The sequence below is a fragment of the Aquarana catesbeiana genome, linkage group LG05, assembly GCF_042186555.1.
Source record: "Aquarana catesbeiana isolate 2022-GZ linkage group LG05, ASM4218655v1, whole genome shotgun sequence".
NCBI classification, from domain to species: domain Eukaryota; kingdom Metazoa; phylum Chordata; class Amphibia; order Anura; family Ranidae; genus Aquarana; species Aquarana catesbeiana.
The window spans coordinates 416,416,121-416,441,485 of NC_133328.1; the positions used below are offsets into that span (position 1 = coordinate 416,416,121).

The window sequence follows — 25,365 nt, forward strand, 5'->3', positions numbered from 1 at the left end:
TTTGTCCCCTCAACAATCTAATGGTTGATTTTTTTTTTTTATAGGATGTCCAGTACTTCAACCATTTTTTATATCATCCTCTTAGAGAGCAGCCCAATTTGATACCTCTTGCAGCCCATTCCCTATACTTGCTGGAGTGGTAATCTGGAACAGACCTATGCAGAAAGACTTCAGTTGGGTTTCAACTGTTGGTTGGATGTTCCTCACTGTACAAATATAAACAACCACAGTATAAAAGGAATTCTGACTTGCCTGTAATTTCCATATCTTGAAGTACAGTACAAGGCACAGGCTGAATATTCACAGACCCTAGGTTATAGACTGGTACCGTTAGAGGTAGATTCTGAAAGCTCTCACAACCATCAAGGCAGTTTCTCTTGAGTGCTTTGGAGCATGGCACAAACATGGAAGTACAATGCCTTTATTAAGCTGGACGACCGATACCACATTAGGAAAAGGAGGACGGCCTTGTGCATAAGATTACCTTGTCTTTTTGTCTTTGTGAAGGACGTATGGTTCCTTACAAGAAAATGCTGCTAGCTCAGAGACACGTCTAATAGACATGCAACCAAAGAGTCTACTTTACAGTAGAGATCATCTATGGGAATTTCTCTGATGGGTTTAGCAGGCCAGTATGTGGGAGGTAAGCGGTCCCTGACAAAATCCTGCTGCAATAGTCACGTTAATTCTATTTTTATTTTTTTTTTGCGACACATGCACAGAAGTATCAAAACAAGGACTCAGTTGCAGCCTCCACTTTCTGCGCCATAGAAACTTTGAATTAGAGATTCCTCCACCAGAATGACCTCCTCAAGATCCTTGTCTGGAGCACCAGGGACTTTTGTGTCAGATTAATCTAAGATCACAGGCATAGGATTTGGATGCTTCCTGTGCAACCTGTGCTCGGGTCATGCAATGGCCTACATTATCCTCAAAATGAATCCCTCTACATTGCAGTCAAAATATTCGACTTGAGAGCAAAACGAGGAGACACATGCTGCACCCATCCAAACTCGGTCCACCTCCAGTTAAGTGGTCCGACCTGAGGGACGTACTGTGTAGTGAGGGCAAAACGCCCTGGAGTAAAATAAGGGCATGGTTAGCATCAAAGCCCTTAAGCCAAAATGGTGGCCATAGGCATAGCCTAGACTCGAGATATACAGCGGGTGCACAACCCTATCTAAAATGCTGTGCAGCCTGCTTGTGCACTCCTCACCCATCCAGCTAACCTGACAGGAACTTCGTGCCCAAGATAAAAGGGTCAAGACTAAAAAAACAAAACATCAGGGATATCATCCCCATCGAGTACAGTAAAGACCCATTACCCACCCAAGGAAAAAAATGCAGAAAAATAGATACATAATAGTGTGCTAAACCTCAAAATGAATATACTCCATCAAATAAGTGAAAAATAGTGATTATATAAAAATGTAAAAATAGTCCACATAACAAAATATAAAAAACTCTTGAATGCTGATGAAAAATGTGAATAAAATCACTCCATGCTCCATGACAGTTTCTGCAGAAAATATGTGCCGACAGATAATCACCACCACCTCAGTGTGTAATGCCTGCTCACCTTAAAAGGAAGACCCCCTTGGGTCTATTGCCACTTTCAGTATTACTCCAAAGAAAAGATCAGCCAGATCAGAAACGGGCTTCAGCTAATGGCTCCAGGATTACCAGGACTTCTCCACGTACAGTTTGATTTGTCAACCTGTCAGTGCATCTACCCCTATATTGCCAGTGGGACTCGACCCGGACACAACCTATCAAACTTGTTGTATAACAGATCCACCTGCAGAGTTCCCCGATGCTGGCAGATTGCCAAAAAAAGGTCTTGGGATGCAGGGACCATGTAGTCCCAGCATTAGTTGCTGATCCCTGGAAAGCCCCTCTGCCATTTTGCTATACCTGGGATATGTACCTTCCTGAGCCGCACAACTCCTGTGCCGCCCTGGTGGTTGATATGTGCCATTGTGGAGGCACTGTCGGATTGAACCTACAACTGGTTTGTCTAATAATCCAGAGCAAGGTGTACTGGCCAAAAGTTTCAAGATATTGATGAGCAGTATTCTCTCCCATGGAGACCAAGTCCACTGATCTGTAGTCACCTTCAAACCAACTGGAGACACTGGCATCAGTGGTTATGATCTTCCAAACACCTGAAAGGAAGAATTTCACCTTCTCCAGATTCTAAACTATCAACCACCAATTTGAGCTCTGCAATACCCTGGGAACAGAGTCCTCCGGCAATCCAATGCTTTGATCTTCATGTTCCAGAGGGAATGATCCTCTACAAAAAGACCTTGAGTAGGACTGTACGTAGGGAAGGTGCTTTGACTTCTATACAATTTCCTTCTGCAAAAATGCATCGAAAGAAAATCTGGAACGGACTACTTCCTGACCAAAAAAAAAAAAAAAGGGGGTAATGAGCGCAGAGGCAAAAGGGACACTAAGTGGTTAATAGTCCAAGGTAGTTATTAAAATGTCCATACAATAGGGCTGGCTTATCCAAGAGCGTAGCTTACTCTGTTGGTATAAGAGACAAAAGGAGAAAGGAGGAAAGCGCCACCAAGTGTAGTAGATTTAAAACAGTTTTATTTTGTCCCCATAATGGGGTACTCACAAGATCAAGGGCATGGAAAGGCTCATCTGATATAATGGTGCTGGGTATGTAGTCCGGCTAGCGCAGGGTTTCTCAACTTCAGTCCTCAAGTTTCCCCAACAGGTCACGTTTTCAAGATTTCCCTTAGATGAAATGGCTGTGATAATTACGAAGGCAGTGAAACTGATCAAATCACCTGTGCAAAATAATGGAAAGCCTGAAAACATGACCTGTTGGGGCGCCTTGAAGACTGGAGTTGAGAAAAACTGGTCTAGTATCACGAGCACTGCAGCAGCGTGGAAGGAGTATGCTGAGGCCAGGAGGAGGAGCTAGGTGTGCGCTGAGGAAACCCGATGATCCAGGTGGAACACAGCATGGCGGGAGCGGCACTGACATCACAGATCCCAGAGGCAATGCGACGTGTTTCAGAACATGTGCACTCTTTTTAAGTTTGATTATTGAGGTATACTGAGATTGACATCCCCTGTGTCTTCAGTAAGTCCAGCACCGGGGCTAGGAGCTTTGTGAACCCTTGGGAGCTGTGGCCAGCCCGAAGAGCAGAGTCACAAAATGAAAAAAAGATGACTTTGCACTGCAATTGCACAAACCCTTGATGAGCCTGGAAAAATATGGCACATGAAGATATGCGTTATTGAGGACTATGAACCCTGAAATGTACCTCTTGCACAGGAGGTCATCACTGAACAGACAGATGCCTATCTGAAACAGAAGGATGGCCATTTCATTTTGCACAGTGGCCCCGGTCCTCCTTTCTGGGGTCCCCTGGCGGCACTGGTAGGTGGACACCCATGCAGGCGAGCACAGAATGCAGGACTCGGCCCCGCCCCCCGTGTCATTGGATTTGATTGACAGCAGCGGGAGCCAATGGCTGCGCTGCTATCAGTCTATCCAATCAAGAGCAGAGACAAACGGGCAGACAGGTAGAGCATGGGAAGGTGAGTAAAACAGGGGGCTGGTCAATGTCAGAAGTTTTTCACCTTAATGGATAGGAGAGAATGGTTGATTAACTTTAACTGCCATGACCATTGCTGCAGGGGGTGTGGGTGTTAAATTTCACTGCCTGGACTCAATGTGGAAGGGGGTCAAATAGTACTGACATAAATGCTGGGGGTTCATATTGTGTCCACTGACAACACTACTGGGGTTGGGGTTATTGTATTCCGACTTCTTCAGTGTGCAATATGATACGGTGCAAAAAAAAAAAAAAAAAAAAATGCAGCAGGGCTGAAATTTTTGGAGCGTAGCTTATTAATTTTGAATGATCTGACCAACTTAACACAGTGCACCCTCAATGCACAAAAACGTGCTGCTATTGTCTGGCGCTTTGGATGTGTCAGGGGCCAAACTTGAGGCCTTAAAAACAATTTTTAAGTTGATTACTACTGTAGTAGATTGTGCTGGCTACTAAGGTTGCGTTATTTTATGCACTTGGCACTCTCCTCCTGCAGATGGCAATATTATCTCATAGCCTGGGACATTTGTGTCCCTCAAACATAAAAATATTTTAAAATGGATCTCACATTCAAAAAGGTACTTTAGAAATCGTCATAAAAGTAATCAAGAAATGTACATTTACTGGTACACTCCCACGACGGTAATGGTACCAGGTGAATGGTTGATCAGAGCCCATGCACTGTATTTTGGGGAGGCAGGTGGCAATAGAATTGATGGAAATACCCCTGACTTTACAAATGTACTAGTACTAAAGTTGAGCAGCCACTGGTGGGTAATACAAGGAATGGTATGTGCTTGTCACAGATGCATTACATAATTGTCTTATCTGTTATATTTTTACAGCCATGCAAATGGCCAATTAGCTGAGCACTAACGTAATAAGACAAACAAAATGAACTGAATTAAAGCTTGCTACACCTTAGAGAACATCTCAATAGTTTGTCTTTACAATTTTCTAATTGTTTAAAAAAACGCAAATAAAATACAACAATGAAAATAATGAAAAGTCTGAACACCGGAAAAAGAAGAGAGTTTACTTACTGTGTCAAGTCCATACCACATTCTGCACACAAGCCTTTCATCACCACAGGATGGTTACAGCCTGACAATCTCACCAAGACACCACTACAACAAAAAAATAATGCATTAGTAGAAGCATAGAAACAACTTGGCAAACTGTTAAAGCAATGACAGATTTTATTTTTTTAAATGACAAACAAGTTACACTTACCTGCTCTGGGCAGTGGTTTTGCACAGAGCAGCCCTGATGCTCCTGGCCCCTCACTCCTGCAGAGTGCCCCCAGCGTTTATATTTACAGAAATGAAGGAAAACTTTTTTCAACATTTTTAGGTTTTTTGTTTGTTTAGCAAAAAATAAAACACCCAGTTGGTGATCAAATACCACCAAAAAGAAAGCTATACTTGGGGGAAAACAATGAGAAAAATCTTGATTGGATAGAGTGTTGCATGGTCGCTCAATTGTCATTCAAAGTGTGACAGCGCTGAAAGCTGAAAATTGGCCTGGGCAGGAAGGAGGTGAAAGTGCCCTGTATTGAAGTGGTTAAATCTGATTTTTTATTTTTTTTTATCAAATGTTTTGGAGTAAAAATCTATCTAAAAGATAGTTTTTGTATTAAGATACACTAATAATTTAGTTTAACCACTTCAGCACCGGGCCATAGACAAATGACGTCCACAGATGGGATCTCCCATCCTGGGTGGACGTCATATGATGGCCTGGGATTCGCGCGCGCCGCGTTGCTCGGGACCCAGTGCGTGTGCCCGGCGGCCACGATGTCCGCCGGGCACCCGCGATTGCCCGTTAACCGGGCCGAACCGTGGATCTGTGTGTGTAAACACACAGATCCACGTCCTGTCAGTTGTGAGGAGAGAGATCTGTGTTCCCAGTACAGCGGAACACTGATCGGTCTCCTCCCCTTGTACGTCCCCTCCCCCTACAGTTAGAATCATTCCCTAGGAAACATACTTAACCCCTTGTGGTTAACCCCTTCACTGCCTGTCACATTTACACAGTAATCAATGCAATTTTATAGCATTGATCGCTGTATAAATGTGAATGGTCCCAAAAATGTGTCCGTCATAATGTCGCAGTCACGAAAAAAATCACGATCGCCGCTATTACTAGTAAAAAAAATAAATAAATAATTTTTTTTAAAGAATGCCATAAATCTATCCCGTATTTTGTAGATGCTATAACTTTTGCGCAAACCAATCAATATACGCTTACTGCGATTTTTTTTACCAAAAACATGTAGAAGAATATGTATCGGCCAAAACTGAGGAAAAAATTTGTTATTTTTTTTAAAAAATTGGGATATTTATTATAGCAAAAAGTTAAAAATATTGTGTTTTTTTCAAAATTGTTGCTCTTCTTTTGTTTATAGCGCAAAAAATAAAAACCGCAGAGGTGATCAAATACCACCAAAAGAAAGCTCTATTTGTGGGGAAAAAAGGACGTCAATTTTTTTTTGGGTACAACGTCGCACGACCGCGCAATTGTCATTTAAAGTGCGACAGTGCTGAAAACTAAAAATTGGCCTGGGAAGGAAGGGGGTGAAAATGCCCTGTATTGAACCTGTTAATCAGCATGAAATGGAGCTTAGTTATGTAGCAGGAGGCTGTATATACTGAAATAATTATATAATAGTAATTTTTGGTAAACTCATTCAATGAATCCAAGCTCTGCAAGCTGAGATAACATGCACTGCATTGATGCATTCACAAAATTTCACAGCAACCATGAGATAAAATCAAGTTCAGGAATATTTCTTTATCCCATTGTTTTGCAAATCTATGTACACTACAAACTTTGACTGTTTGAAGAGAAATGCATCTGAAGCAGCTTATAAACCTTGTGATCTTTCTGCACATAGCTTTAAGTGCTTTATTCCTCCCTTGAGGAGCAAAATGGCAGCAGGCCATAAAAGAGACCCAGTTTGGGAATATTTTCTAACCTGACAGCTTATTATTATTATAAATAGAATCTTTAATATTTGCAAACAAATTTAAGGTTTCCTAACTACCAGCAAGAAAGAGTCCTTACGTTTAAAGAGCACCTGTCATTTCAGATCCATTATGGCAGTGCCCGTTAGCAGGCATCCACTGACCTTGTTGTGTCACTGCCACATCACCAGCCGTCCCATTAAGGTGAATGGGACTGTCGGTGAGTCAATAGCGGGCCAGAGGAAGAGCCGCTGCAGGCCAGATGACAGTTGCTCTAAAAAATTACGATTAAAATTGAGTTGATCTAAATCAAGCCTTTTTACTAGTGATTTAAAGGGGTTGTAAACCCTCGTGTTTTTTCACCTTAATGCATCCCATGCATTAGGGTGAAAAAACTTCTGACAGTGACTGGCTCCCCAGCACCCACGTTTTACTCACCTGAGCCCTTTGTTCCCTCAGCAGAGACGTGCTGGAGCCGCTATCGCTGCCAGGGGGACCCCAGAAGGCGATGATCTGGGCCACACTGTGCAAAAACAAACTGCACAGTGGAGGCAAGTAGGACTGTTATGTTTATTTTTTTTAAAACAAAGGTTTACAACCACTTTAAATCAAATCCACCCTGGTGTTAGAAATATTAATTAATAAATATTAATTGAAAAAAAAAAATTCATTTTCTTTCCTTCATTTTACAAAAAATTAAAAAAAAAAAAAAATGACAAAGAACCCATTATGCCTCTTAGAAAATACATTGAATTGTTTGTTTTCCAAAATGGGGTTATTTTGTGGGCGTTTCCACTGTCCTGGTGCTGCAGAGCCTCCAAAAAGGTGATAAATACTCAAGAAATTAGATGCGCAATTTAAAGCTTTTGTTACCCTAAAAAAAAAAAAATCAATCCTGTTCCTTGAAAGCATGTTATACAGCCCAGTGCTTGTGCTCCTCTCCTCCTCCCCTCTCGACTGACATCAGAGGGAAATTCTTGGGCCCTCTCCCTGCAGCTGTCAAACAGGGAGAGGAGAGAGACGGCTGGTCACGTGAGCGCTGAGTGGTGCTCTAAAATCAGGTATATAAACGGTATTCTTTCTATAAAGCATGTACACAGGCGCACACAGGATTAGAAGCCAGAGAGGATTGTATAAAGTGAGCAGAGTGGCTTAACAACCACTTTAAGCAACTTGAAAGCACAAAAGGTGCTTTTGGATCTAGGCTGTGAAAAATTCTCACACATGTGACATCCCTATACTCGGGAGGCATAGCAGAATGTGTTTTGGGGTGTGATAAGATTTATTTTGTGTGCGAGAAATACCTTGTTTAACCACTTCAATACAGGGCACTCCCCCCCCACCCCCATTTTAAATGACAACTGGGCGGTCATGCAACACTGTGCCCAAACAAAATCTTTTTCGTTTTTATCATTTTGTTTCTACAAACAGACTTTTTTTTGGTGGTATTTGATCACCACTGGGGTTTTTATGCAGCACTGAAAGTCCGCACTGATGGGTACTGATAGGTGGCACTGGCAGGCATTACTGATGGGCACTGATTGGCATCTCTGGTGGATATGGGTGGGCACGGAGGACGACACAGAGGGGGATGGGACCTGGAGAGCCCACGGAGGAGCACATAGGAGAGCCGGAGGAGGATACAGGGGACACTCGGGTACAAATTGGTGGCGGGGTAAGTTATAGTCACTGATCTCCCTGTGTGGCTTTCAATAAAGCAGCTGGGGGGAGGAGGAGGAAGAGGAGGAGCTGTCAGCTGCTTTATTGAAAGCCACACAGGGAGATTGGTGATTATAAATTCCCCGCACCGATCATCCCTGAGTGTCCAGGTATCGGATTAGGCATCAGGAGTACTCCTGCAAATGCTCGGTATCAGGACAACCCTAGAGAAAAAGCAAACAGCTCTTCCGGTTTACACTGATCAGCTGTGACTGGACACACCTGATCACATGCTAAAGAGCCTATGTCAGAGGCTCTTTACCTAGATCAGAGATGCGGTGGGCACAGCTTATTCTGCTGGACATCATGTGACGCCCAGTCAGGATAATGAAACCACTTTCCGGCCATCATTCTGATAGATCGATCTCTCTCTCTCTCCAACTCTCATGGTTAGTGTTTGGCTGAAGCCCTTTATTATCAACCGCGTTTACTCTTTTTAAATCATAATAACAACATAAACTACCCAAATGACCCTGATCAAAAGTTTAAATACCCCAGTTCTTAATACCGTGTATTGACCCCTTTAACATCAATGACAGCTTGAAGTCTTTTCTGGTATTTGTGTTTGAGGCTCTTTATCTTCTCAGGTAGTAAAGCTGCCCATTCCTCTTGGCAAAAAGTCTCCACTTCCTGTATCTTCTTGGGCTGTCTTGCATGAACTGCACGTTTGAGATCTCCCCAGAGTGGCTCAATGATATTGAGGTCAAGAGACGGAGGTGGCCACTCCAGAACCTTCATTTTATTCTGCTGTAGCCAATGACAGTTCGACTTGGCCTTGTATTTTGAGTCAATGTCATGTTTGAATGTCCAAGTACGTCCCATGCGCAGCTTCCTGGCTGATTAATGCAAATGTTCCTCCAGTATTTTTTGATAACATACTGCATTCATCTTGCCATCAATTTTGACTAAATTTCCTGTGCCTTTGTAGCTCACTCATTTCCAAATCATCAGCGATCCACCTCCGTGTTTCACAGTAGGAACGGTGTCCCTTTCATCATAGGCCTTGTCCACTCCTCTCCAAATGTAGCGTTTATGGTTGTGGACAAAAAGCTAAATTTTGGTCTCATCACTCCAAATGCCAGAAGGTTTGAGGCTTGTCTCTGTGCTGTTTGGCGTATTGTAAGCGGGATACTTTGTGGCATTTGCGTAGTAATGGCTTTCTTCTGGCGACTCGACCATGCAGCCCATCTTTCTTCAAGTGCCTTCTTATTGTGCACCTTGAAACAGCCACACCACATGTTTTCAGAGAGTACTGCATCTCAGCTGAAGTTATATGTGCGTTTTTCTTTGCATCCTGAACAATTTTCCTGGCAGTTGTGGCTGAAATTTTAGTTGGTCTACCTGACCGTGGTTTTCCACTTCTTGATTAGAGTTTGAACACTGCTGATTGGCATTCTCAGTTCCTTGGATACCTTTTTATATCCCTTTCCAGTTTAACTACCTTTTCCCACAGATCCTTTGACAATTCTTTTGCTTTCCCCATGACTCAGAACCCAGAAACATCAGTGCAGCACTGGATGAAAGATGCAAGGGTCTACCAGGAGTCCAGAAACTCATTGACCTTTTATACACACACACACACACACACACACACACACACACACACTAATTACAAGCAAACAGATCACAGGTGAGGATGGTTACCTTTAATAGCCATTCAAACCCCTTTGTGTCAACTTGTGTACATGTTATCAGGCCAAAATCACCAGGGTATGTAAACTTTTGATCAGGGTAATTTTCTGTTGTGATTACGATTTAACCACTTAAGGACTGAGCCTCTTTCTGAGATTTGTTGTTTAGCCCTCATGCACACAGGCTGTTAAAAAAACGTTATGAAAACGCCAGTATCTTAGCAGTGATTTTTTTTTAACTTTTTTCAGCTTTTTTCAGCGTTTTTGCAATAGCGTTTTTTAGCGTTTTTGAGCGTTTTTTTTTTTTTTCAAATTTTTTTTTTTTCAAATTTTTTTTTTTTTCCAATAGATCAAAAACGCTAAAAAACGTTGGTGAATGACGTTTTTGAGCATTTTTACAGCTGAAAAACGTCTTTCAGAACCCACTGGTCCTGGGTTTTTTTTACAGCTTAAAAACGCCTATGCCACTTGCAGCTCAAAAACGCCTAGGTGGGCATGAAGCCATAGACTAACATAGACAGGCCTTTTTAAGCTGCAAAAAAAGCTCAAAAAAGCGGCTGTAAAAACGTCCGTGTGCATGAGGACTTACAGGTTAAAAACAGTTTTTTTTTGCTAGAAAATTACTTAGAACCCCCAAACATTATACATTTTTTTTCTAACACCTTAGAGAATAAAATGGCGGTTGTTGCAATACTTTGTCACACCATATTTGCGCAGCAGTCTTACAAGCGCACCTTTTTTGCAAAAAATGCACTTTTTTTTTTTTAATTAAAAAAAAAATAAGACAACAGTAAAGTTAGCCCAGTTTTTTTTTTTTTAATATTGTGAAAGATAATGTTACGCCGAGTAAATTGATACCTAACATGTCACGCTTCAAAATTGCGCCCTCTCGTGGAATGGCAACAAACTTTTACTCTTAAAAATCTCCATAGGCGACGTTTAGCCACTTGGCTACCGGGCCATAGTCAAATGACGTCCTCACTTTGGGGGGAGGGGGTATCTGAATTATGCCTGTAGCTACAGACATCATTCAGATATTCTTTCAGCCAGCGATTCTGTGCACGATAAGAACGCACTTCCACCGCTTGATCGTTCTTATAGGCGACGGGAGGCGACGCCCCCCCGCCATCATCCGGTGCTTCTCCGGGCTCTCCCGTGCCATCGGGAGCCCGGAGAATGAATCGGCCAGCGCCGGATGAGGACGATAGAGATTTCTGGTGACCAGATGGTCACCAGTCATCTCTATGACCGTCGGAGGCCCGGGCGCGATGTTATGACATCACACCTGGACTCCGCATTGTAAACAAAGCCGTGATCGCGGCTGTCAGCATGAGATCGGAGAATTTCTTAACCGATCTTATGCTTTACAGCCTGAAGGAGAGATGTGGGGTCTTATTGACCCTGCATCTCTCCATAAAGAGGACCTGTCACGATAGATTCCTATTACAAGGGATTGTAATATTCCTTGTAATAGGAATAAAAGTGATCAAAAAAAATTTAATGTAAAAAGAAGTGTAAAAAAAAAAAAAATAAAGTAAAATAAAAAAATAAATTAAACATTTTTTTTATTTTTAAAAACGCCCCTGTCCCCGGTAGCTCGCGCTCAGAAGCGTACGCACATGTAAACCCCGCCCACATATGGAAACGTCGTTCAAACCACATATGTGAGGTATCGCCGCGAGCGTTAGAGTGAGAGCAATAATTCTAGCAGTAGACCTCCTCTGTAACGCTAAACTGGTAACCTGTAAAAATTTTCAAAGCGTCGCCTATATTTAAAGCGTGACATGTTAGGTATCTATTACTCGGCGTAACTTCATCTTTCACATTATGCAAAAACATTGGGCTAACTTTACTGTTTTGTTTTTGTTTTTTTTAAGCACAAAACTGTTTTTTTTCCAAAAAAAAAAACGTATTTGAAAAATTGCTGCGCAAATACCGTGCGAGATAAAAAGTTGCAATGACCGCCACTGTATTCTCTAGCGTTTTTGCTAAAAAAACATATATAATGTTTGGGGGTTCTATGTAATTTTCCAGCAAAAAAATTATGATTTTTACATGTAGGAGAGAAATGTCAGAATTGGCCCGGTAAGCAAGTGGTTAAAAAAAAAAAATTCTACAGGTTGCATGTTTTAAGTTACAGAGGAGGTCTAGGGCTAGAATTATTGCTCTCGCTCTACCAATCGCGGCGCTACCTCACATGTGTGGTTTGAACACTGTTTTCATATGCGGGCGCTACTCAAATATGCATTCACTTCTGCACGCGAGCCCGTTAGGACGGGGCGTGTTTAGAAAAAAAAAAAATTTTCTTATTTATTTTACCTTTTATTTTTACACCGTTTAAAAAAAAAAAAATTGTCACTTTTATTCCTATTACAAGGAATGTAAACATCCCTTGTAATAGAAAAAAGCATGACAGGACCCCCTAAATATGAGATCTGGGGTCAAAAAGACCTTAGATCTCATATTTAGACTAACATGCAATAAAAAAATGTTGTCAATGAAATTTTTTTTTTTTTTTTAAACGGCCCTTTAAGAGCTGTGGGCGGAAGTGACGTTTAGACGTCGCTTCCGCCCAGCAATTGTATGGAGACGGGTGGGGGACATCTTCCCCTCACTCGTCTCCATGAACAGCCACGGGAAGGATCCGATTGCCGCTGCCGACGGCTCCAGTAAGCGGCGGAGGGCACAAATCCCCTCTCCCACCGCCGAGAAAAGTGATCTCGCAGCGAATCCGCCGCAGAGACCACTTTTATCTTGTAGTGGACCGCCCGTTGAAGAAGGGGATACCAGGGTTATGGCAGCTAGCTGCTGCCATAACAACGATATCCTCCTTCAAACAGCCGACGTAAAGCGGTGGGCAGTCCGTAAGTGGTTAAAAAGAGTAAACACATTTGATTGAGTGTGTGTGTGCGTGTGTGCGTGTGTGCGCGTGTGCGCGTGTGTGTGTGTTATATATAACAAGTTATTTTATTTCTTAATTTAAAATTAAAAAAAAAAAAAAATGTACTTCAAAAACCTCACCATACCTCTTACTAAATATATTGGACTGTCTACCTTCCAAAGAGGGATCACTTGGGGGGTATTAGTATTGTCCGGGCATCTTAGGGCCTCAGGAAATGAAAAGTGTGTATATGTAATGACAGATTATGTAACACTTAGATTGCACACAGGTGGACATCATTTCACTAATTATGTGACTTCTGAAGGTAATTGGTTGCACTAGAGCTTTTTATGGGCTTCATAACAAACAGGGTGAATACATACTCACATGCCAATTATCAGTTTTTTATTTCCGAAAAATAGTTTTAAGTAAATATTTTTCAAATTTTACTTCACCAACTTAGACCTATTGTGCTGTGATCCATCACATATAATTCAGATTAAATAAATTGAACTAAAGGCTGTAATGTAACAAAATAAGTAAAAAGCCGAGGAGGGGGTAAATACTTTTGCAAGGCACTGTATATACCATAGTATGTAGACTAACTTTCATACATACAAAATAAATCTACCCTGATTTGAGTTATTTTTACCAAAGAAATGTAGCAGAATACATTTTATCCTAAATTCATGAATACAATTTTGCAAATAAATATTCTAACAGAAACAAAAAAAAAATGTTTTTCCAAATTTTCTGTATTTCTTGTTTATATAGTAAAAAATAAAAAGCCCAGTGGTGACTAAATACCACCAAAAGCAAGCTGTCTGTCTAAAAACAAACATATAAAAAATCATTTTATTTGGGTACAGTGTTGCAGGACTGAGCAATTGTCAAATTGTGGAATCGCTGAACACTTAAAAATGGCCTGGGCAGAAAGGGGATGAAAGTGACCAGTATTGAGGTGGTTAACTGAACAAGCTGAAGATTGAAGCCTATTGGTTGCCATGCACAGTTACTCCAGATTCTGTCTGCTCCAGTTTTGGAAAATGCCCCCACTGTGTACAGCAATAACTCTATACCTTAAAGCGGAGTTCCACCCAAAAGTGGAAGTTCCGCTTTAAGCACTCCTTACCCCCTTACTTTTTTTTTGGGGGGGGGGGGCGCAGGTACCTGCTTCCACTTCTGCTCGGGCCACCTAGACGGCTTGAGAGGAAGTTCTCCTCTCCCCCCTGCAATCTTCTGGGACACGTCACAGGTACCAAAAGATTGCCCGGCCATTGAAGAGGCGCAGCGTACACCCAGCTGTGAAGCCGCAAGCTGTCACAGCCGGATGTCCACACTTGCAATGCCGGCACTGGGGAGAGACGAGAGAAAGAGACGGAGGTTCAGGCAGCTGCATTGCTGGATCGTGGGACAGGCGAGTGTGTGTTTAATAAAAAAGTCAGCAGCTACACTTTTTGTAGCTGCTGGCTAACACAAAAACGGGTGGAACGCCGCTTTAAAGAATAAGGTTGGACAAACGGGCCTGCTGCAGCATGGAGTAAGACGTGCTAGACCCGAGCTCCATCCAGTACTCCCGAATCCTTGCCCATCCTGCCTCCCAGCATCATCCTCCAGCAGCCTGAGGTACCTCCTGAGCCCTCCGCTAATACATTGACCTGTTCCTGCAGGTCTTTGAGCGGACGGGCGTCCGAGCCGGGACGGAGCTCCTCCGCGGCCACGGCCGCAAATACAGGCCGCGGCTTCGGGCCTACTGAACTCCAGAGGCCATCCTTCCCTCCTCGGCCTCCCGGGTGTCTGGCTCTCCTCCCGCCCACGGACCCTGCCCTGAGGGCTTCCAGAGGAGGCTTGGGTGGAGCGGTATTGGTCCGCACGGCGGCGGCCCCAACTCTAGGCCGCGGCTTCGGCCTGGTCCGGAGCTCCGGCGGCCATCTTGCTCCTCCAGGCCTCTCCAGGGGGGCTACGATCCGGCCCCTGGGGCACCTGGCTTTCCCACTACCAGCTGACCCCCCTGCATGGGACCCTGAGAGAAGTCTGAATCAAACAGTGCCCCCCCACACAGCGACAGCCTTAAATCTGAACAGGGGATCCGGCCTAGTCTTGGCGGCCATCTTGGTGCTCTAAGCCTCCCCACCAACATTGCACCCTTACTTCCTGGGCTCTGTGCTCTGCACTCTCCGACCTGAAAGTGGACACAAACGGTACCGGAGCTTCTAGGGACCGGTATGACCGGAGGGAGATACTCCCAGGCATCTCGTAAGCCCCGGAGTACTCCGAAGAAGCAGGCCTCTGTGGTGCGCCTGTCTCCCGCAACGGCGGCCAGCATGGCGTCTCAGGCAGAGAAGGGAGAGGCAGCTCTACGAGAACAAACTAACTTTGAAGCCCTCATGCAGGCTATTACTACTTGCCAAACTACCCTGACAGGGAAAATAGAGTGCATGCAGCTGGACATCAGCCTTATCCGCAGAGACATGGACTGTTTCCGCTCCAGGCTCACTGAAGCCGAAAGAAGAGTGGGGGAGGCAGAAGATATACTACAAGACCAGGGAGTCTCGCTCCGCACGCTGCAGACCAAAATAAAAGTTCTGGAAGCTCGTGCGGAGGACGCAGAGAACAGAAATCGAAGGAACAACCTCCGGATAGTGGGATTGCCAGAGGGAGCGGAAGGTAAAGATCCTACGACGTTTACTGAGCGCTTGCTGTGCACCCTTCTTCCAGATGCCAAGTTCTCTGATGTTTTTGTGGTGGAGAGGGCGCATAGAATGCCTGCTACCCGGGGGCCCCCGGGAGCTCCTCCACGCACATTTATTCTGAAACTCCTCAATTTTCGGGATCGTGATCTGGTTTTGCGAGAGGCGAGAAAGATCGAGGTGCTTCGTCATGAGGGAGCGAGACTCATGATCTTCCCAGATTTCTCCATCGACACACAAAAGTCAAGAAGATCGTTCGATCAGATCAAATTAGATCTCCGCAATCGCAAGATCAAATCTAGTATGCTATTTCCCGCCCGTCTGAGAGTGCAGGATGGAGAATCAGTGCGGTTCTTTACATCTCCAGAAGAAGCATCCAGGTGGCTGGAAACAGTACCACGAGGCTGATCCAATCGCTCTTACTAAATCCCCTTATAACATAAGTTCTACTGCAACAAAGATCACCTTCATCTGCTGACATCACTACAAGCCCAAACCCTTTACCTTGGCTTGTCCAACCAGTTCAGAATAAGTTACTTTTACATTCTTCCTCAGATCCGGTTCTTTGAGTATATACTAGCTAAAGAACATTTACGCAAAAGAGATGAAGAAATGTTTGTGATCGTGCCTAAATATATGGTGAGGGGACCGGAATCTCCAGTTTGCAAAGTGTTTAAGTTTAAGAATAGTACCCCCGGATTTTTGGGAGACATTTTGATATGCTGGGATCGTTTATCCGAGAAATTCGGGTCTTGTTGGCTGCTCTTTATGTACACAGACTAAGTCGCTCTGAAGGCTCACTGTTCACGAGCCCCATGGGCAGTTGTCACAAATAGTTTTGGGGAACGAGCATCCCGAAGTTTGGGGGGTGGTGCGGGGAGGGGGGAGGTTGGGAAAGGTTGGTGTTGGGGTTTTTACCCCAGATTAGTTTTACGTTATGTTATTTTCCTTTTACTTTCTATACATATGGCATTTATTTGCTCCAGATTGTACAATCAGTGCTCTACTCAAAGCAAGACATGCAGTGTTAATCGGCTATTACTAGAGAGGGAGGGTTATTCGGCTCACTGTGCTATCACAAATGTGTATCTCACTAAGAGTGTTCTGTTATCATGTGGGCTCTGTGTGGAGTGTATGCTGTGTCAATCCTGTGGCGCGTGTATCAGGGCAGCAGAATGAAACTCCTTAATTTTATGTCCTGGAATGTACGGGGCCTAAATTCTAAGATAAAACGCACCTTAGTTTTTACTTACATAAAAAAATACAACCCCCATATCTGCATTTTGCAGGAGACTCACTTAACAGGGAGCAGGACGCTGGCTCTAAAAAAGCCCTGGGTAGGTTCATATTATCATTCTACATACTCTGCCTATTCTAGAGGAGTCAGCGTCCTGGTCCATAAAGCACTGCCCTTTACACTGCTTGATCTCCACCTAGATCCCGAGGGGAAATATGTTGTCATGCATGCCATGTGCGACAGGATTGAGATGGTAATAGTGGGTTTATATATTCCACCCCCAGCCTCCATGGCGATTTTACATAAACTGACCCCTATACTGGCTCAATACCCGGCTGCAGCCATTCTTCTGGCTGGAGACTTTAATATGCCACCAGACCCTAGTATGGATAGGATGGGTGATGATGGGGCTTCTGACTCCCCACTGAAGAGATAGGCGGAGGGATATGGCCTTAGTGATGTGTGGAGATGGCGTCACCCCAGGGATAGGCAATATACTTGTCACTCTGCCACGTATGCCTCTTTCTCAAGAATTGATCTGTTCTATGCTGGGGGACCTATTCTCTACCGTGTCCAGGAGGTTAAGATTCTGCCACGTGGCATTTCTGACCACGCTCCCCTCCTACTGCAAACGGGCTCCGGCCTATGGCGGGTTTCGGGTTTTTGGATAACAGATGAGAGTGTTGCCCCTGAGATAGAGGGAGAGATGAATACATTTTGGTTACAAAATTAAGCAACGGCCTCCCCTGCAATGGTGTGGGATGCCTTTAAGGCATATACACGAGGTCAGTACCGCATGGTTATAAATAAAGTTAGGAAACTCAATAGGCTTGCATTGGAGGAGGCTGAGGGACGGGCTCAGAGCTTGGAATCCAGTTATGTGACCACCAAAGATGTGGGAACTTACACCACACTTCAAGTTCTCCACCGCGAGATTGCGTTGTTGCGAGCAACTGCGACCCGCAAGCTACTGCTCTCACAGTCCCAGAGAATATTCGAACAAGGTGAGAGATCAGGGAGGCTGCTGGCGTGGCTGGCCAGGGAGCGCTCCACCATAGCACACATTGCCAACATTAAAGATGACATGGGGAACCTTTTGGCGGACCCCGCTAAGATCAATGCCAGATTTGCACAATTTTATGAACGCTTATATACATCCAAAACTGACTACACCCTAGACACTCTGCAACATTTCCTAGGTCAAAAAGAGTTCCCAGTCCTCTCGGAGGAAAATAAAACTAAATTAGATGCACCCATTACCCTCAAAGAAGTGCAGACGGCAATCTCTTCACTACAATCTGCAAAGTCCCCAGGCCCAGACGGTTTACCGGCCGAGTTTTATAAAACTAATAGTGAATCATTGGCCCCTCAGTTTCATGAACTTCTTCTGTCCATGCTGGAGGGTCAAGGCCTTCCTCCATCAATGTCAGAGGCGGTAATTGTTGTAATACCTAAGCCCCGTAAGGACCCCGAGCTATGCGAGTCATACCGGCCTATTTCGTTATTAAACGTCGACGCTAAGATCATCACAAAAATTCTAGCGAATCGGCTCAATGCTGTTATCCTCTCTGGTTCATGGAGACCAGACGGCTTCATGCCAGGTAAGGGAACTGACATTAATTTGCGACGATTGTATACAAATATATCCCACGCCCTTGCCAGAGGTACCCCCGGAGTAGTGGCCTCCCTAGACGCCAAAAAGGCGTTCGACTCGGTCGAATGGGAGTATCTTTGGCATGTCTTGGGAAAATTTAATATTGGGCCTAAGTTTATCTCTTGGATAAAACGGATGTATGCTAACCCCACTGCCAGAGTCAGAACCAATGGGTCCCTCTCGCCCCCCTTCAAATTACACAGGGGTACTAGACAGGGATGTCCTTTATCCCCAGGTTTGTTCGCCCTAGCTGTTGAACCCCTTGCTATCCTTATTAGGTCCTCCGTGGCTGCAGGGGGGATGGAGGTGAGCCCTTTACGGGAACAGATCTCTCTCTACGCGGATGACGCTCTTCTTTATCTCCCAGATGCTTCCCACTCCCTCGAGGAGACCTTAAGGATCATAGACTTATTTGGCTCCTTCTCAGGTATACGCATAAACTGGAACAAGTCCATGCTTTTCCCGATCTCCCAGCCGCCCCTACTCCCTCCCCACCATATACCCCTGCAAACGGTCACTAAGTTTCGCTATCTGGGCATTGAAATACAAAGGGATCTCTCTTGTTATCTGACAGATAATGTATACCCCATTCTACAGCAACTAATAAGATTATTATTATTATTATTATTATACAGTATTTATATAGCGCCAACAGTTTACGTAGCGCTTTACAACTTGAGGGTAGACAGTACAAGTACAATACAATTTGATACAGTAGGAATCAGAGGGCCCTGCTCCTTAGAGCTTACAATCTAAGAGGGGAGGTCAAGAGATACAAGAGGTAATAACTGTGGGTGATGTGCTGATTGAGAAGATAAATGTACAGTTGTTAGGTGGGGGCCAGATAGGCTTCTCTGAAGAGATGAGTTTTCAGGGATCGTCTGAAAGTGGATAAAGTAGGAGAAAAACGGACGGATTGGGGTAGAGCATTCCAGAGGATGGGGGAGGCTCTGGAGAAGTCCTGAAGGCGAGCATGGGATGAGGTGACAAGGGAGTTTGAGAGCAGGAGGTCTTGGGAGGAGCGAAGAGAAAGATTAGGTTGGTATTTTGTGACTAGGTTAGAGATGTAGCTAGGGGCCAAGTTGTGGATGGCTTTGTAAGTTATAGTTAGTATCTTGAATTTAATTCGGTGACTGAGTGGCAGCCAATGGAGGGATTGGCAGAGGGGTGTAGCAGACGCTGAGCGGTTTGTGTGGTGGATGAGCCTGGCCGCAGCGTTCATGACGGACTGAAGTGGGGATAGCCTATTTAGAGGTAAACCAATGAGGAGGGAGTTGCAGTAGTCAAGGCGGGAGATGACCAGGGAGTGGATTAGAAGCTTTGTGGTGTCAATGGTTAGGAAGGGGCGTATCTTGGAGATGTTGCGAAGACAGAGGCGGCAAGCTTTGGATAGTGATAGAATGTGGGGTCGAAAGGTTAGTTCAGAGTCCAGGATTACACCTAGGACCTTGGCGTGGGGAGATGGGTTGATAGTTGAGCCGTTGATCTTGACAGGGAGATCAGGGGAAGTGGCACCTGAGGGAAGAAATATCATGAGCTCGGTTTTGGATAGGTTGAGTTTGAGAAAGTGATGTGACATCCAGGCTGATATGTCTGCTAATAAGTTGGTAATGCGTGAGGAGACAGATGGAGAGAGCTGGGGGGTGGAGAGATAGATTTGGGTGTCATCAGCGTAGAGATGATAATTAAAGCCGTGGGAGGCAATCAACTGACCCAAGGAGGTGGTGTAGATTGAGAAAAGGAGAGGTCCGAGAACAGAACCTTGGGGGACCCCAACGGAAAAAGGAAGAGGAGAGGAGGAAGTAGAGTTGTAAGTGACACTGAAGGAGCGGTGGGATAGGTAGGATGAGAACCAGCGAAGAGTGCAGTCACGGAGACCAAAGGAGTGGAGTTTTTCGAGGAGGAGTGGGTGGTCCACTGTGTCAAAGGCAGCAGAGAGATCCAGGAGAAGTAGTACAGAATAGTGTCCATTGGCTTTAGCCATTAGTAGGTCATTTGAGAGTTTAAGGAGAGCAGTTTCCGTGGAGTGTTGAGGGCGAAAACCGGACTGAAGGGGATCAAGAAGTTTATTCATGGTCAGATGGTCACTTAATCGGTTGTAGACCAGTCTTTCAAGAAGTTTGGAGGAGAAGGAGAGTAAGGAGATGGGACGTAAGTTGTTGAGATTGGTGGGATCCAGTGAGGGCTTTTTTAGTATGGGGGTGACTAGTGCATGTTTTAGAGAGTTTGGGAAGATGCCACAAGAGAGGGAGAGGTTGATGCTGCTTAACATGGAAGTCCCTTCCCCTGACACCGGTGGGTAGGATAAACCTCCTCAAAATGATATTCCTCCCCAAATTCCTGTATGTATTTAGAAACACTCCAGTACTTATCCCTGAATCGTTTTTTAAGCAACTAGATCGGGTGATCAATAATTTCATTTGGGCTGGACAGACCCCTAGGGTTGCCAAAACAAGTCTGCAACTTCCCCTATCTGCGGGCGGGCTGGCATTACCGTGCTTCAGGAAATATTATTGGGCAGCGGTGCTGGTGACGGTGCGCTGGTGGTTTGTTCAGTCACGACATAACCCAGCGGTTAATTTAGAAGCAGCCATATTGGGGTCGTATTTAGCATTGAGCAACCTGGTATTCAGGGGTCCAAAAGCACAAAATAATATGACCATCCCCATGCGCACGACCGTCAAAATATGGGAACAGCTGACAGCTAAGCTCAACCCACCACAAACTTATTCACCCTATACACCACTCTGGGGTAACCCTAAACTACCACATCTGTTAACGATCCCAGACCCAGCAGTCTGGGCTAAATATGAAATTAAAATCTTACAGCATATTATGCCAGAGGGTAAACTCCTTACATTTGACGAATTGCGTAATACCTTCCAACTCCCTACCAAAATGTTTTTCCGCTATTTGCAACTGAGACACGCAATTCAGGCTCAATTCCCTTCAGAAATTCAACTACAATCACATATGGTGGAGCGCTTCCTTATCTCCAGGCATGTCGACCGTATCCTCTCCTCTTTGTATCTCCGGGTGTCCCTGGTAACTGATAACCAGGGGACTAGGCTTTTTAACAAATGGAAGCTGGCTGTGCCCTCCCTGGCGGATGACGATTGGGAAGAGGGAGTCCAACAATATATTCCTTTAATGATATCCACCAGGGACAGGTACATCCAGTTAAAATTCCTTCACCAGGCATACTACACACCCCAACGGCTTGCTAAAATATACCCCTCTTACTCTGATAAGTGCCCAAAATGCAATACGGATATAGGTACTTTCTTACATGTGGTGTGGTCGTGCCCCCTTCTTCAACAGTTCTGGAGGGAGGTGGTGCAGTACATCAATTTAATTGGGAACCTAACACTTACAATGGATCCCCAGGTCCTTCTCCTGGGGATCTGTGATACCCTTATCGCAAACACCCATAAGAGGCTATTCGTTTTCTACGCTCTATTCTATGCAAGGAAAACCATTTTATTTAAATGGAAACAGACAGACCCCCCAACAGTGGGACAGTGGAAAACACTTATTGATAAGACCCTCCCTCTATATAAGCTCACATTTATGAGCCGGAAATGTCCCAAAAAGTTTGAAAAAATTTGGGGTGCATGGGTTTCTGGGTGAGTGGCCACGGATGCGGATCCCCCCCGGGAGAACTCGCTGAACTTATACACCACTAGATCGATTAAGAAATATTTAGAATACACTTAAAATTACCACTAAAATATACTTTCTTTGTTCTTTGAGGAGGAGGTATTGCTCCTAAAATACAACTTTGCAGTGATATGAATACTTGCAACTAAGATGTGAACTGATGTGCCTTGCTTTTTGATGTAATACTTGAGACTATTTATCCTAGATTGTCACTTTCCTTCTGGAAATGGTTCTTCTTTGCCCTGTTTTATGTAATCCTCTCTTATTGTCCCCCTTTTATATTTTTATGTATATGTATAGATATATGTATATTTATATATATATTTGTGAATGTACTTCTTTTTTATCTTTGTACTGAAACTTTTCTCCGTTGGAGATGAATAAAAACGTAACTGTTAAAAAAAAAAAAAAGAATAAGGTTGCTTTTCTAGAAAAAAATAAAACAAAGCACATATTTTTGCAGAGAAAATGTATTATTTTTTCCTGAGAGCCTGGAAAGCATTGCACCCCCCCCCCCCCAAGCTGTGATTGACTGCAGTGGGAGCCAATGGCTCCTGCTGATGTGTCTTAGCCAATGAGAAGGCAGAGACCGGGGAGGAGAGCTTCTGCTCGCATGCACATCGTTGGTTCGGGATCGCTCTCAGATGAGTATAAGGGGGGGCCGAGAGGGAAGCTGCACACTGAAGGTTTTTTACCTTCATGCATAGATTGATTTTAAAGGCTGAAGGTTTTTTACCTCTTTATTTTTCTTTAAAAACAAATACCTTTGGTGCTATGTTGCTTTTTAATTTATCAAACACCTATAAAAAAAAAAAATAATAATAATAATAATAAGGACTGTTTTTTTAGCGTGCATGATAATAAGCAATTGAGTTTGAGGTAATTTCTTCTGAAGAACCAACCACACCCCCACACCCCCCTTCCTCCCCAGGGTAACAACACATGGCAATGTTCAGCTGCAGACACGCCTCTTGCCTGTCAGACACAAATTGTTTACTACAAATCCTCAAAGGCACTGAAGGAAAACAAGAATGTCCCTTTATTCCTTCTCTCCAAGGACTACAGACACACAGATGGGAGCAAAACCAGATTGTGTTTTGGATTTAGTTTAGCAATCTGCTGCATTCTATTCATTTAAGAAAAAAATTCCAAACAGCCCTCCTCTGTCATATTTATGTGGACCCATAATAATGTACATGAATACGTTTTTATCATGTATGCCTTGGTCAGTGGTAAATATTACATGGCGATTTACTCTTTACATAAACATGCATCCAATAACCATAAACACAAGGACCAAACCAATTTAAAGTGGAAGTAAAGTTTGATCAGTAACTTTTACCATCACTGGCGCATGTGCTCTAAAGGAACAGCCACCCTTGCCCTTCCTTCAGAGTCCTGTGCCGTAATCAGCAGCTCCTGCATGCATGCACGCACAGGTGTGACATCGTCGTGGCTCCAGCCAGTCACAGAGCCGGAGTCTGCAAACCTGGAAGCAAGAGGGGTGAAGATGGGAGCCCCTGCAGCGCTGACATCTCGGCACTGGAAGAGCTTCGTTTTAAGGCAAGTTTCACATAATGTGCTAGTATGTGATGCATACTAGCACATTATGACATTACCTTGCAGGGTAAGAAGAAAACAAAAGTCCAGCGGTTTACAACCGCTTTAAAAAAAAAAGGAGAGAAGCAGTTAACAATAAGGGTGCTAAAAGTGCATTTATTATTTAGCCCAGGTTCACACTAGTGCGATCACAGACATTGCATGTGATTCGCACCCTGCAGTGCCAATCACATGCAATATCTGTGAGATGCAAGTTCAGGCATACAGTTGTTTTATGTAGGGGAATAAGATTAAAGTGAAATATGTACCTTTGTGCTTCCCAAAACATCTCAGCTATCTAACATGTACAATGCAGGGCCAGTGGTCCTGCATTTCATGGGGGTACTCCGATGGCCGCACAAATCCCAAGAGAGCAGAAGAGAGCGTTGGTTGATTGGGGAGCAAGGAATAAGGTAAGAAATTCAGGTTTTCTCAACCAGGGTTCTATGGAACCCAAAGGTTCCTCCAGTGGTTGCTAGGGGTTCCTTAAGCAATGAGCAATTTCTGCCTCTCAGATAAGTTCCCACTGACACCACTGATCCTTTTAGCTATCTATAAGGGGGTATTTCTTCTCAAGTTAACAAGTGTAAGGCCACTTTCACACTGAGGCCCTTTACAGGCGCTATAGCGCTAAAAATAGCTCCTCTCCTGTTACTCCAGTGTGAAAGTCTGAGGGCTTTCACACTGGAGCAGTGCGCTGGCAGGACGCTAAAAAAAGTCCTGCAAGCAGCATCTTTGAGGCGCTCCTAAAACACCATACATTTTAGGCCCCTTTCACACGGACGGACCGTCTATCCGTTTTTCTTCCATCTGTCAACAGAAGACAATGCATTCCTATGGGCATTAACCGTTAACCTCCGCTTCCGTTTTCATCCGTTTTTTTTTTTTTTTTAACGTGCAAGGCTACATCCAGATCCGTCAAAGCGGCTATTAACTGACAATGTCCACCAACGTCCAATCAGTTAAGATCCGTTTTGAAGAAATAATTCAAAGTTCATACTTTGACAAATAAAAAAACAAAGTGAAAAAACCTTTATTTTAAACAGGTTATGCAGAGTAATAAAAATAAAACGGTTTTAAACATATCATGTGCTTTTGTGTCTTTATGCTAGCAAAACACAATGAAATAACCAAATTAATTAGTACATTAAATTTAAATTTGCACTGCATTATTTATATATATTGGTACTGCCATGGAACTTCTCCCGATGGAGAAAATAGTCGGCAAATTGTTCACGCATGGCAATGTAGGATGGGAGTAACAATGCTTTCTGGGTAATTTCCTTAAAGGCACAGAAACGGCTGTAAACGGATGAAAAAATGGATGTAAACGTGTACATTAACGGATATTAACGGAACAGATAAAAACGGAGATTAATGGAACAGAAGACAGATGAAGCAACGGATAAGAACTGATATGTTTTTATCAGTTCTTAAACTGACTGGCTAAACTGATGGTGCCCGTGTGAAAGGGGCTTTAAAGGAGCTGCTGGGTGGAAAGTGGTATATACACCGCTCCTAAAGCGTCCCTGCCCACTGCGCTTTGCGGGTGCTTTTAACCCTTTTTCGGCCGCTAGCGGGGGTTAAAAGTGTCCCGCTAGCAGCCGAAAAGCGTCGCTAAAAATAGCGGTGCTTTATCGCCGACACCCCAGCGCCTCAGTGCCCTAAAAAAAAAAATCTACCGCAGCTAAACCCACACAATGCTTTCCTATGGCCCCATTCACACACTGCATTTAGCAATGGTTTT

At 44.0% G+C, this 25,365-nt stretch overlaps 1 protein-coding gene across 1 annotated transcript in view; it reads right to left on the bottom strand.

Annotated features, from left to right (window-relative positions):
* Positions 1-25,365, bottom strand: part of CTDP1 (CTD phosphatase subunit 1) — a 202,139-nt gene that overhangs the window by 141,648 nt on the left and 35,126 nt on the right. The window contains exon 2 of the mRNA XM_073632797.1: positions 4,625-4,708. Within this exon, the coding sequence (XP_073488898.1) occupies positions 4,625-4,708 (84 nt within the window). The remainder of the gene's footprint in view (positions 1-4,624; positions 4,709-25,365) is intronic.